The 14,318-nt window shown below is 36.8% G+C and overlaps 2 protein-coding genes and 1 non-coding gene across 6 annotated transcripts in view; 2 read left to right on the top strand and 1 right to left on the bottom strand.

The window, feature by feature from the left end:
* qin overlaps positions 1 to 14,318 on the bottom strand; it is a 69,570-nt gene that overhangs the window by 25,752 nt on the left and 29,500 nt on the right. The window lies entirely within an intron of this gene.
* Positions 479 to 550, top strand: TRNAP-UGG (transfer RNA proline (anticodon UGG)). The gene has a single exon. It is a non-coding gene; the product is annotated as a tRNA-Pro (tRNA).
* LOC6632591 (putative uncharacterized protein DDB_G0291608) overlaps positions 9,579 to 14,318 on the top strand; it is a 31,543-nt gene continuing 26,803 nt past the window's right edge. Inside the window, exons 1-2 of one of the 3 annotated variants that reach the window (XM_070207008.1) lie at positions 9,579 to 9,808; positions 10,549 to 10,719. In XM_070207008.1, the coding sequence (XP_070063109.1) occupies positions 10,668 to 10,719 (52 nt within the window). In that variant the 5' untranslated portion in view covers positions 9,579 to 9,808; positions 10,549 to 10,667. Of the gene's footprint in view, positions 10,720 to 14,318 lie in introns of all 3 variants that reach the window. The other 2 variants (XM_070207009.1, XM_070207010.1) reach the window with 2 other exon arrangements.

Consider the following 14,318-nt stretch of genomic DNA (forward strand, 5'->3'; position numbering starts at 1 on the left):
TTTAGGGGGCACAGAACTTTTTTTGTGAATGCTTTAAAAGCCTGATTAAAATCAATGAAAAGATTTTAAATCTTATAAATATTTTACCTGCTATGATTTAAGCTTTTCATTTAATTTGATTGATATTGAACTTTTTGGTTAAATATGGCCGTTGTTAGCCAAGACGTTCCCAAACCAATGAGCTAGTAATTCTAATTTGTTGTAGTTTTTCTTTTAGCAATGGACAACAATTTCTCCAAAATCGTTTAGAGATTATCGCTTATTATTGCATATCTCCAAGACGATTGGTACTCAAGAATTTCCACACTTTTATGTTGCCTACTTCTAGGCACACACAAAATATGTGTTGATGCCACCGCAACTGTTGCACACTTTTGGTTGCTGCATGTGGCGACTAAAAATAAGCCAAACGTGGCCAAAACAACATCACAACATTGGCCTTAGTGAAAGTTTTACTTTAAAAGCTGTTCAAGCAAGCGGCTCAATGGTCTAGGGGTATGATTCTCGCTTTGGGTGCGAGAGGTCCCGGGTTCAAATCCCGGTTGAGCCCGGCAATAAAATTTATTTTGGCCAACATTTTAGAAACTTTACGGCCGGTCGGTTTTTATGGTAAGTTAATTAAACAAACAAGCCGAGCGATTGGCGAGTGCAGATATGAGCAAATGCATTTTGGCTAACAGCTGCTGCAACATTTGAGAGATGGCTGCCGGTTGATTTGAGCGGGAGCCAACGGCTAAGACGATAATGAACGGTGGGGTCCCGCGTACGGGCCATGGCTAAAATATTTTCATGCAACTTGTTTTGGAGCGGCAACGATTGACAAGACGATAAAGCATTGTATGTGCGTGTGTGCGAGCGAATGAATGAGTATGAGTATGAGTGTGTGTGTGTGTTTTATCGACGACAATTGGAAAATTGTGAACAATGCATTTGTTTTGCCGGCGCTTGCATTCGCTTTTGGCCAGTTGGCGCAGCTGGTGTCAATAGATTAAAAAGAAAAGATCCAAATGCCCGAAAATCCAGAGATCATGATGCAAGCGTGAGTAATTTCTCTTGCTTTGTGTGAGTGTGTGTGGAAACCGATGAAAAGGCAGGCAGTAATCTATAGCCATAAATAATTGAACCAAAGAATGGAGACATCATCTTAGGCTTATTTAAACACGTATTACCAAATATAAATTCAAATCATAAACCACTTTCACCTGGCGGCGCGCAGCACAAATCAAATCACAGCTAGTGATATGCAATTTTTTTCGAATATTATTTTTGATTTTGTGGCCTTAGCATCATTCGCCAAAGCGGGACCCAAGCTGCAGGCCACAAAAAATCAAGTATATAATAATAAAAAAGTATAAAGCTCCAGAGCAGTTGCGTTGGCCGAGACACAAACCGGCAACAAGTGCCAGCCAGTTAACCAGTCGAACCAAAATATCAACAACAATATCAGTCAAACCAAAAACAGCTCACTCTTTAGCCTAGCATTTGCTCAATCCATGACAGCCCACAGCAGCTGCCTGTGTCAAATCATGAATTCAAAAATGTTTTCTTAGCGATGGACCCGTGACAAATAATCCTAGCAAAGTTGACACTCAAATGAAACTGATTGTCAGCTTCAAGACACGAAATGCTCAGGCGCAGCCAACTTAATATGCTTTAAAGTAGACCTAGCTGTCTTAATTTAGGCGGAAAGTGTTAGAACTTAGTTGTGGAAAAAGTGAGTATGATCATTGCTGTCAAATGAATGCTTTTTCAAGCAATTTTGATTTAAGAGTAATTCATGGCGTTGCCAGGAGTTTAATATAGAAGTCAACTTTAACACTTAAAATAGTGAAAGACACTTAGAGTTCAAACAGTTAACATATAGAAAAATATTTCAGTTGATCCTAATCCTTCATCAGATCCTTATGAAAAGTAATAAGTTTTTAAAATAAATGCAATCCCCCGAAAATATATATGTTTGCCCATCTCTAATGTACATGCTCCATTGCAAACTTTTGCCTGCATTTGTTAAATTTCAAAGTTATGACACTGTGATTAAAATTGTTGCTGGCTGTTGGTCGTTTGCTGTCTACAAACGAGAAGTGTTCACTGTATGACGACCAACTGACAACGGAACAACAAGCTGCAAAAAGAGTTTCACATGTTCTTTTTGGCTGGCGCACACTTGGCGTATGTGTAATATTTTGGGTTAATGTTTTGTAAAAGGCACCAGCAGCAGCAAGAAAAACATGAAATCGAATCAATTGCAATTGCACCCAACAAATCACAAGCTTTTGCTGCATGCACTTGTTGGCTTGGCCAACAAATTAGCGTCTAGCTGGAGACGGAGTCTCAGGTGTGGTTTTACCGTTAATGACTTCTGCTAGCGGCCAGAAAAAAACCCATTTTAATGAGGCATCGGCAAGCGAGCAGCAGGTAGTTCAAACAACCGATCAGCTGCCATGATCAATGAACTGTTATGCTTGTATTTATATACCCTGTAGCCATTGAAAAGATAAAGAGGGCATGTTCTATTTGGGTATGTTTAGCAAGCAAATGAAAGAATCCCCATTAGATATATCGAGACGATCTAGACATATCCAGAATTAACAAAAGCTAGCGCCTCGAGATTTAAAATATATATTCTTAAATACCATACGCGAAACTAGATAATATTCTTTTGGATATTTTTTCACATGTTCAAAACATCGATGAACCTCGATTTTGGCCTATGGTTTTGTGAATATAGTTCTTTTATTAAAGAAGAAACCAAGTGGAAGAAGCAAAAGCACATTCGTAGTGGAGGCTATCATTGCAACAGCAGCTCGGCGCTTTGTACAGAGTATCCCCAAGTCGCGAACATGCGACTAGAGCACCTACTTATTTTAAGAGCTGGTCAAACATCAAGTGAATGCCATTTGCTTTGAAATAGAAAAAGTGAATGTTAACAGTGAAAGGATTCGCTCAAGGTGCGCCTTAATGTTGGCCTACAGAGCATCCCCATGCGGCCTATACACTGCACAAAAGTGTATTATTTGATTGCACAAGGCAGCAGAGGCAGCTAATTTGACTATTATTGCGTTTCAATTAAAGCAAATGTTGGCATCAGAGTAGACTAGCTTAAGGCTTAAGAGTTAAAGAATTGGTAAAGTGTGCTCCTACTCGCCACTCGCTGTGGAAATACGAGAGCCACCACAAGTCACGCAATTGAGTGTAAGATTATATTTTTCATTCAGAAAAAACAAGAGAAAAATATTAATAATAATGGTAAGACGTCAAAGAGAAGCGTGCACATTTTCACTTATGCATTTTCCCTTTGCCATGAGGCAACCTGCCTGCATGTTACGTGGCCAGCAGCTCAGCTCGAACCACGCAGATGTAACATTAGCTGGCGCAAAAACTCGGTTACTTGGTCAGCTGCAGGCAAAAGCACCCACAACACAACATATAACACAACCACAGGCATCTGCCGTCACGCAGCTGTCCATAATGCAAGCAAGTGTTGCATCATTATTAACAGAGTTATGTCTTAATTATGTTTTAAATATTATGAAGAATGCTACAAAAAAAAAAAAATAAATAAGACGAGCCAATTGCACTTTAACAATTGAAAAACGATTCCGAACTATTCCGCATTTGATTCCTTCTTTTAATTTTTTTGAATTCCATTTTGTAAATTCTTAAAAAACTATTAAAATATGCAACAGCTTTTTTAATTACTTTAAAGTTTTTTACTTTGCTTTTCTTACATTATGTTTGGTACGTATGTTAATTTATTTTTTTTTTATTTATTTTAAAGTTTAAATATTGAATAAATGACCTGGAGTCGTATCAGAAATCTTTTAGCCAGAGAATTTGTTTGTACCATAAGAAATTCTTAACATCATAAGGGGCAATATAAGTTTCTGAATTTTTCCAAACAGCTCGATGAGTCATCAAACCCAACCCATTTTTTTCGATAACAACTAGCTAAACTAAACTAATAAAGAGGCTCAGAGCTCAACTTTAACCATATTGCAAAATTCACGAAAAAAATAAAATAACAGATAAAAGTATCAACAAGTTATAGACACAAAAGAGAATATACGCTTAATGACACGCATTTATAATCAGAGTTATAAGAACAAGGTGTTAGTCATCAACATAACTTTTAAATAGCACTGGCCTAAATTATCAGAGACTAGCCAAGGATGGGAGTCCGGATTCCTATTGTGCTGAATGCTGAATAAGTGGGTTACCTATATAAATAATCTATCAAGAACTGATATTATTATAAGAATCAAATTTGTAGTTTTTAACAATTTTATGCCATGTTAACAGTAACAAATTGTTGATCTAGCTTAGATATCATCGGCTATACTATGATCTTATCATACATGACACAGCAAAGTGATTTTAACTAGAACACTTGGCCAACTCTTTTAACAAGGTCGCTTATTGCCCATACATGAGTACATACATATGTATATGTATGTATGGTTGTTTTGAATATAACACACACTCACAGCTAACCCATCAAGTTGGAAATGAAAACAAATTAAATCCCCAAAACTCACAACGAGACTGCTAACCATTACAGGCATTCACAAATTAAGTGTAAATAACACGTTTGAATAAACAACAAATAGATCATCAGGCGAGATGGAAAAAAGGTGATGGCAGATGGCAGCAGCTGCAGCAGTAGAAAAGTGCTTGTCAACTTGACAACAGGTTGAGGTGCGGATCAGAGAGAGGTCGAGAGCAAAGTGCATTTGCATAATGAAAATGCAGTTTGAATGAAACGCTGGACACATGTCAACGAATAAATTAATTTACTCTCTCATATTATTTATGCAGCAAACACAGGCGGCTAAACCAAACGAGCCGCCTGCAAGGCACAGACAATGGCTGAGATAGACTCGAACTAGGTTTAAGCAGTGCTGTCGCGTGTTGCTGCAATACAATAACTAAAAGAAGCTAAAAATTGACAATGTGGTCCATTGGATTAAGTGTACAATGTTCGGAGGACACATAAAAGCAAAGAGCTGCCTTCTCTTGAGGAGTTGAAAAGGATCGTTTGCTGGTTTGTCATTTTGAGTCATACAATTTTGTTTTTATTTAGTTTATCTAGACTTGCAGTAGGTGCAATATGCATTTATTGGCAGTGCTTGAACTTAGATTATCTAACCAATCATCGCGCTACTGCTAAACTAACTATTTAGTATTGAAACAACATTATTTCACAGACCTTCTATGCCAATACAATAAAACAGTTCATACAAGACAAAAAATACAATTATGCGACACCTTTAAAGCCTTCAACCTCGAACCTCGAGCCAGTAAATAATAATATTTATAAAATAGAAAGGTCGCATAAACCCAACATCCATATAATATATTATATACATGAGCTATGCTCATATTTTTTACCACGCGGTTAAAAAAGTTAAATAACATTAGGTGACAAGAATTCTCTGTAAAATCTAAAACAAAATAGCTTTATTCCAAAAACAAGCGGAATTTCAACAATTTCAAGTTGGCAACCTACGAAAATAGCCAAATAGAGCTTTAAAAAAGCTGACTTGGCCACACCTGTATTAAGCCAATTGTGCAGATGCTGGCGAGCTTGGCTACCACCCTATCAATGGAGCTCGGGGGTGTAACTGAGTGTGGCCACTGTTTGGGCGTAGCTTTTGCCTTGACTAGAGTCACAACTGAGCTGTGGCCAGAGCGAAGAGCAATGTGCACTTTGTTGGGCAACGATGACAGTTGCATTAATTGTATGGCTCAATTTTGGCTTAATGCTGAGGCAGCACAACTTAAATCTAGTAAGTAGCTTGGCCATTAAATTTGCTCCCCTGCTGCGGGCTCTCTCTAACCCGTGCCCCCTGCTGGCCATATTTCAATTATAAAGAACTCAAACGAACTCAAAGGCGTGCAATTTTCAAATGCCAATTGATTTTGCAGCACTGACTGAGCTGCCGCCGCCCGCCCCCGTACACCCACCGCCCATTCTCAGCCTGAAAAAATAAAAATCAAACCATTTCCGACAGCGTTGGTTGGCGACTTGTTAGTTGCAGTGTTTTTGTGCGGGCAGGCAAACAAATGCGGCAATTGGTATAACATAACTAGCGGAAAACACGGTGTTAAATAAAAGTGATTGACTAGCAGTTACTATAGGTTTACATAAATCGCTAAATCGAATAAAAATAAAATAAAATATTCAAAATATTTTAAAGAAGTTCTTAGTATACCCTGTAAGAAAAGGTTAGAATCAAATTTCATAGAAAATTCTATAAATCCAATTTTTCACTTTTAAAATATATTAATTATAATTTAAATAAAAGGAACATTTCTTGTAATAAGAAGAAAATGGTTGCTCCGACTTTGGAAGAAAATATCAAGAATCCCATTTTCTTTCTATTAAAAAAACAGCCCTTTTCGGTTATGATAATTTTTACAAGTTTAGGTTTTGAGTGTATGTTAAGAACTTGATATCGTCATACTTACCTTCGTCAATTTTAGAGCTTCTGCCCGGAATAACCAACCAAGTTAAATAAAAGAAATTTCAGACTATTTTCCATAGCTTAATAGTTAATTAAGTTAAGGTGTATTTATAGTTAACTATTACCATTAATAAAGTAATATAGATTAATCGATTATGTTCAATATACAAAAAAATTAATCAAAGTCGTTTTCTCTTCCATGCAATATACATTGGCATATCTTAAGACTTAAAATATGATTGTAAACAAAACCGAAAAAAATTCAACAAACTGCTTTCAGGTCAAAAATGTAAGAATTGAAACTTTCGTTTCATGCCTTTTCCGATATATATTTCGGTTTTTTTTTTTGATAAATCATCAAAAATGTCCTTAATTAAATTTGTATCAAACAAAACAATTGAAATTCACACAAATTAAATAATTCTAGTAATGTTTACAGTGGCAGGCCAGAGGGTATTGAAAACGCGGTCCCATTTCCCAAGAAAATCAGAAAGTCAGACTAGCATAGAGTCCGAGAGTCTGGGCTAAGTGGAGCCTCAGTGACGCCCAGTTCGCAGTTCCATTCAATTGCGTTTGGCATTCGAGGCGCGTGATTTTGCAACTTGTGAGCTGGATTTGCCTTGTACTATTTTTGCAGGCGAACAGACAGACAGACAGAGAGACAGACCGACAGACCAAGAGACCAACAGGCGACCGCAGCACCCGCAACATTTTGCCAGCAGCCACCGCAGCTACAATGTTGACAACAGCGACCCATGCGGATCCGCATCCGTGGTCATTTCCATTTCCATGTCCAGCATTCAAAACCATTTAAGCGCTTTGCCTAGGTCGGGTTTCTGCTTCAGCCTTTTTGTGCTCCCTTTTTTTACGGCGTCTTTTTTTTCTCCTTTTTATGGGTTATTTTGACGCCATTGGCGCTTTGCATTTGCCTCCTTTGCGGGCAGTTGGTAAGTGAAAAAAAGAAGAGGAAGAAAATAAAACGAGAGCCAGAGGAAAGAGCATGTTATATTTCTTTGGCTGGGCATTATAATTGAAAATCCCACAAAGGTGTCGTCTGTGTGCTTTGTGACTAAATTGAATTTAGTAATCGGTTCTTTACTATTTCATTTTTTCTGCCACCCGTTTAGATACTAAACAACAACCTAACAGGTTATTTCTAACAAAAAAAAAAAAACGAAAAAAAATAAACCTAATGAAAAGTAACAACCTAATCAATGGATTTTTCAGCACCTGCGGCTGGCACTAGTTCATTTAAGAGACGACTTTGTGTGCTGGGGTTTTCCCTAATTTAAAGGTCATAAAAATTGAATTGAAAAAAGAGTTATAAAAATTGTGGCATATAGCTTTATCTGTGTACAACACGCGAACTCAAGTTGCCTCAGTTTTTAATTGTTTCGCATTCATTTATGGGAAAAACTTACATTTCCACCACATTTTATTCATGCAATTAAACTGGAAACTAACTAATTGAACCTGAAAACTAGCAAATTAAAACGTAAATGTAAATGTTGAAAAAATTAACGACATTCATTAATCAACATCAGTGTGAAAAGCGAAAACAATATAACATAATTTCAGGTCATTGTATATGATATCTAATACGTGTATAATACATGTATATACGTTTGCGTCTTAACGTGGCCATAAATTAATCTTACGACTTATCAATAAGTCAAACTTATAGAAAGTGCAACGCTTGCCGCGTGCTGGTCAAAACATATTTGGGAAATAAATGGAAAGAGCTGCGCGCAAATACTCTTTTGAATGTGTTGAAACTAATAAAAGTTATTATATCAGGCAAAATATATAAAAGGTATTAAACAATGATAAAATAATGTTATATTATGACATAAAAATAACTTTACGCAGTACTAAGAAAATAAATTACATCTTTTTATAAAGTAATTAATTAATATAATGAAGTATTTATAATAATAGAGCTGAGCTCAAGGCAAATTATCTCTTAAATGCGTGGAAAATAATAAAAGTAATATAACCAATTAAAAAACAAAACAAGTTTTAAATAATATATAATTATAAACATAGTATACGTAATGACAAATATAATAAAACCTGTATATATTATAACAAATATAAATTATAAGGTAATTAATTAATTTAATAAAGTATTTATTTCATTACACATAAAAAACTTTTACCTAAGCAAAATAGAATCTAAGTAATAAATATAAATAAATATGCCAGTCAGCATATATTGGGTTCATAAGTCATTAGATCATTTTTTGTTGTTTCTTTTAATATTGTATAACATATAAAATTTTGATATTGTTTTATTACAAACCATTTCTAATTAATCGATATGCTATTCCAGTCAATGACCTTATATGACAATTTTCTTGGGATTATTTTAATGTGAATAATTTGTAAATTGAAAGCGAAAGTAGTTGAAAACATTTATCATCAGAGCCTAGAGAACAAGATCGCAAATATGAAGATTAATGTGATTAAACATAAATATGTATGCATGTGTGTAAATTTAGGTACATGTGTATAAACTATAAGCCGTAATGCTATCAGCATAATTAAATATTGAGATCTTTCTGTTGAAATTTACTAAGTGGAGAGGAGCTGATAATATGTTATTTATATTTGCACGAAAAGCGAATTATGCACAGTGAAAGGCGGCAATGGATAATGTAAATAAATAGAATCAGCCCCCGGCGCAGGTCTCTTAAACTGGAAAATCAATCAATTTAATGAGAAGCTCAACCCATGTAATTGCCCGTTAATGGCTTCATTACAAGCTGAAAGAGACAGCAAGAAAAGCAAAAACAGCGAAACGGTAGTAAAACAAAACAAAGACCTGACCTAGGGCAATGCAAAGGCAAAACCAAAAAAAAAATAAAATAAAAACAAGACAAGACGCAAACAGACAGTGTGGGCAGCGGGCGGACGGGCGGTTAGCTGGCAGCACTATCATCAGTCGACGTCGGCAGACCATAGCACGCGTTTGCTGACCGCACAAATAGCAGCCGAAAATGCAGAAGAGAGAGGGAGAGCGCGCACGCTCTCGCGCAGTCGACAAGCAAGCAGTGCGCACTGCTTGCTTCAAGCCACAGCAATTCAAATAAACGAAACACGCCGCGGCGTCGCCTCAGTTTCAATTGGAACGTTGCGCATGCGCCGTGCACAAATTTTACGCGCGCGCTTTTCCGTTAACTGCGCTTCGATAAGCAAATTGTTGTTTGATTTTGGTTTGTGCGAGATGTTTGCCAATTAATCAGTTTCCAAATATATAAAAAAAAAAAACACATACAAATATTTCGTGCACAAATTCTAGACAATTTATAAAAATAAATGTCAACGATCGCGCACACGTGAAAGTTGGTCGTCGACCAAAAATTCTTATAAAATTACGTTGTTTGTGTAAAAGAAAGAACAAAAAAAAGTGAAAATATGCCGAAGCGCCAAGATTATTGTTAATGAACCCTTATACAAATGACCCCTCTGAATAATCTTTCTAGGCACGCCATAAAAAAGACAGATTTATGCACCAATTTGCATTGATAGCCCAAATTTTTCTTGTTTATTTTGGTAGAGAGAGCGGCAAATTAGTGTAAATGCTTTGGTAATTTCGAGGTGTCAAAAGGCCATAAATATGCATAAAGAGCATTGCAAAAAATACAAATCTTTTCTCAATAAAGGCTTAGTTTTTGTTTTGTTATCTGACATAAAGACATGATTAGTATTTTGGATTTTATATTTTTTTTGGGTCACGCCTAAATCATAAATATAAATTTCACCCGCAATTTAAACTTCTTAACTTTCCAAACAGTTTTTCAAGACATCTCTTCTGATTCTATTGCATCAAACAACTGTTACTTTTAACGCTCCACAGATAAATATCAAAAGCCCACATCTTCAGAAAAAAGACAATACCGATTTAGACATTCTCTTTTTATTGTTATTATTATTTGGGGGAAAATAATTTATGCGTAGGCAACGCCCACAAATAGAACCTTATTTCTTTTTGGAGCTTTCTATCCAAGCAAAGTGCATAAATTAAAAGTCAACATATTTGTTTCAATTTATCAGACCATAAACTAATGGTATCTATTTGCAGACTATAGATTTAATATGTTTTTATAAGCTGTTGATTTAAAACAAGAACCCAAACCGAGCAGTTGATTTATAAACGCAATCGCAGTATCTCCATCAAAAGAGGAATCCACCGCACAAAAAATGCGCAGTCAGAGCCGTAGCAGTTGCTGCTGGTTGTTGCCATTGGCATTTGGTAAGTACAAATCAAAATCGAAAACAAGTAGGAATTTTGCAATCGGATGCAACCGACTGCGCGATACTTTATCGTAGTTCCAATAACAGCTTACAACAGGCTACATTTTATTTTTATATATATTTTTGGATTCAATTTGAGAAAAATTCCTTAATAATCTTCAGTTCGAATTCCCTCTTTCCCTTTCTCTTAAAATGTTGAAGACGTAGATATTCGCTACTCGGCACGCCCCCAACGGACATATCCATAACATCTGAAGACTATCTAAATAATGTATACAGTAGTTTCAAAGTTTGTTACATTAATTTCACTTTCATTCACAAATAACCAGGACTGCAATAGCCCGACCTGAAACCAACATCAAATAATCAAAAACTAAATTATATTTTTTACTTTGAGTCGAACCTTAAACTTAACCGGTTGCCCAGGACAAGAATAAAGCCCAAAGCATAAATAACTTCGGGTGCTATAGGTATATATTAGATTTTTGGTTAGAGTTCAAACTTATCTCGAATATTTCATATAAAATTTCAATATATTCTATTAAATTTTCAATTATAAACTTAAAATTAAGTTCTCTTATAAAAATGTCAAAGTGTGAGAGGAAACAAGATTAGAAATTAAACCCTGCTTCAAGATTTGCCAAATGAGGTTGACTAACCAAAGCTGAAGGCAGGCGTCAACGAATCTTTTGGCGTTGGCAGCAGTCCAACAGGAAACCTATAAACTCTTTTTCGCTTGGCGAACGAGTATAATTACCCGTTCATACCGCTAGTCGATAAACTCGTTTCTCTTGCCACGGGATGCTGGTGCCGCAGCTGAGGTGCTTCAACGAGAGCAAGGTCGCAAATGTCGCTGCACATGCGAGTAAATATTGGCTAGAAATTATGCAATCCCCTAGGGGGACCAGCTGACAACGAATGAAACCTGGTCGATCGGTCTGTGCTGCCCCCAAGGATTACGCAGGACATTACGAAACATCAACAAGAGTGCAGCGCAAACGACCGCCAATCGTCAGGAGCTGGTCATGAATTATGAAAATTATGTGTAAGCTCCGGCTAATACCGCATCTGGCCGAATTGATAAAAATCCAAAATACGTGCGTACAGCGGCATTTGATTCGTTTAACATTGCACGGTTGAGCAATGCGCTGCACAATGTTACCGCTGGGTCTGTGTCTGCGGATAAGCTGCAGCGGTCAACGGAACTGCTACCCATGAGGTTGTAGCCGCAAGAAGAGGTTCATCATACTCATTGACAGCAAGCGAATTACAATGTCGGATAACTGTCTAACAGCATGTTGACCTGGCTAGGGGTGTGTGTATGTGGGAGCGGGACGTGTTCATTTCTCTGGTTGCAAACGTGCAACATTTTGTGTGCGCAGCATTTGCAACTGCGAAATATGTAGCTAATTTATGCAGCTCGTCAGCTCGTGGAATGTGCTTTCGTGGGAGTTTTTGGGTAGCTTCCTTTGATGCATTGCTTCAATATACTTGTATAGTAGGGGTGGATTTTTAGGCACCTGCTATTTTAGACATCCGTAGTACAGTACGTAAGCAATCCAATACAAAATACAGCTTTCAAGTAGTTACGAAATGTCGCAAGCAGTGCTGCCAAATGCAGTTGTATAGGTTAATGTATGCACATGTATTAGTTCACGCTGCTTTGCGCTCACTTTTAACTTACGAAGCGTCCACGTGCATGTGCCTTATACGTGTGTTTTCAAATCGGAAAGTTAAATGATTCTATACCTCCCTCATGACTATTAGTAAATTCCCACATAATCTTACTATATTCACTTCGTGGTTTACTTACTTATACTAAGGAGATCAAGTATCAGCTCTGGAGTGCAAAAAATGCGTGTATTTAATGTAAATAATCATCATTTTAATCAAGTATTTCCATCCTCATATCAATATTTACAATCGTGCACTCAAACTATATCTAAGCTGCGCTTCGCTCTTTTTTCAGTTAATTTAAAGATAAACAACTTGAAAAAATTGTATTAATCATATGTTGCAAAAGTTGCAGATTTGAATTAAATTTTAGTTGACAATTAGCACTAATACATTTCCCAAGCGTTTGCAAAATAAATAAAGCCGACAGCACTTTCCCTCGACACTATGTTAATAGCTTCCTAAATATATAATAGCCAAAAAAAGAAAACAAACAAATTCACGTTCACGTTCACTAATTACCTCCAAACTGTGCAAATTTGTAAACATTTTTTGAGGCTTTACATCATAATTTGAGTTTGTCAACTTTTTGGCTTTTGCTAAATTTACGATTTTTGTGTATATATATACTTTTTGGTCAAGTCATGCAGACTAAACTTAAATAATGGTTTTCAGCTGGCGGCCAACAGCCAACTACCAATGTGTTCCAAGTGGCAACAACGCCCACCTGAAAAAGTGCAGGCAAGCGCTGAGGCAGCGACAGGGGCAGGGGCAGCCGCATAGAAAATGTTGTAAGCCTGAGCTTGGACGCCAGTTAAAACAAGATTTTTCACTTGCCGCGTGGACAAACATTGCGCGCTGGTGAAAAGAAAAAGTAAAATGTTTGCCGAAAAACAAAAAAACGTTGAGAAGAAAAATGTATCTGCTGAGGCAGTTAACGGAAACACCGCCGCGGCTAGTTGCAGGCTGTGTCAATGACTTTGAAATGATTTCAGCGCGCTCGCGAGTTTCTCAATTCGAATTTCACTGACTGCGGGTCAGCATCGTACGTGGATTTGATTAGCAATTGGATAATTGATATAATGCGATCTTAAACTGATCGAAAGCGAAATAGTGCCGAATACGTGACGTTACACTTTCAACTTGCAGCCAAACTGTGGGTCGGAATACCAAATGGAAATCCTGATCAGAGCTGCAAGCCGCGCATAGTCTGACAGTTAGCCAGATTCAAACGGATATGACGCGCACTTTTTAATACATTTAGTAGCAGCGCCTGTTAAGTAAATAGCTTATTGCAAGACAGATTTGTCTTAAAACAAGTTGCGCAACTTTTGCTTTCAGGCTGTTGCGACTTTTCAAGTTCAATGCTGCTGCTGCTTGGCTTTTCCAATCAGGCCGCCCACTTCCTGTCCAGATTATGCATTTTGCATTTCGATTTACATATGCAAATCTGTTTGTAATTTCGTTTCTGGACACGTCAACCGGTTGATCAAACTTGAGTCCTACATGCAAATTTTACAATTTCACGCGGCGCATTGCAACAGTTTTAATATACCCTGAGCCCATTGCATATAGCAAAAAAGGGTATTATGATGCTGTGCAACTGTATGTTACACGTAGAAGAGCTGTGTTAATCTAGATAACTTGGAAACTACAAATGATTTAGACTCCGAATTGGGAATGCACATTTAAGTGTCCCATACGTAGAACTAATTAATTATTTCCTCCATTTTCACATTTCCCTTATATGTATATCGATTTAAAGGCTAGTTTTCTAAGCATCGCTGAATATGAGAGCTTGGTATGACGGTTCTTGTCTATCCTACACATTTTGGATATCTCCTCCATTCTGTTTAAAATTGCTAAAAATCTCATTATAAAAGAGTGGAGTAGAGTTTTTCGCCATGGTATATACACACTTTT

This window comes from Drosophila virilis, chromosome 2 (assembly GCF_030788295.1).
Source record: "Drosophila virilis strain 15010-1051.87 chromosome 2, Dvir_AGI_RSII-ME, whole genome shotgun sequence".
Classification (NCBI taxonomy): Eukaryota; Metazoa; Arthropoda; class Insecta; order Diptera; family Drosophilidae; genus Drosophila; species Drosophila virilis.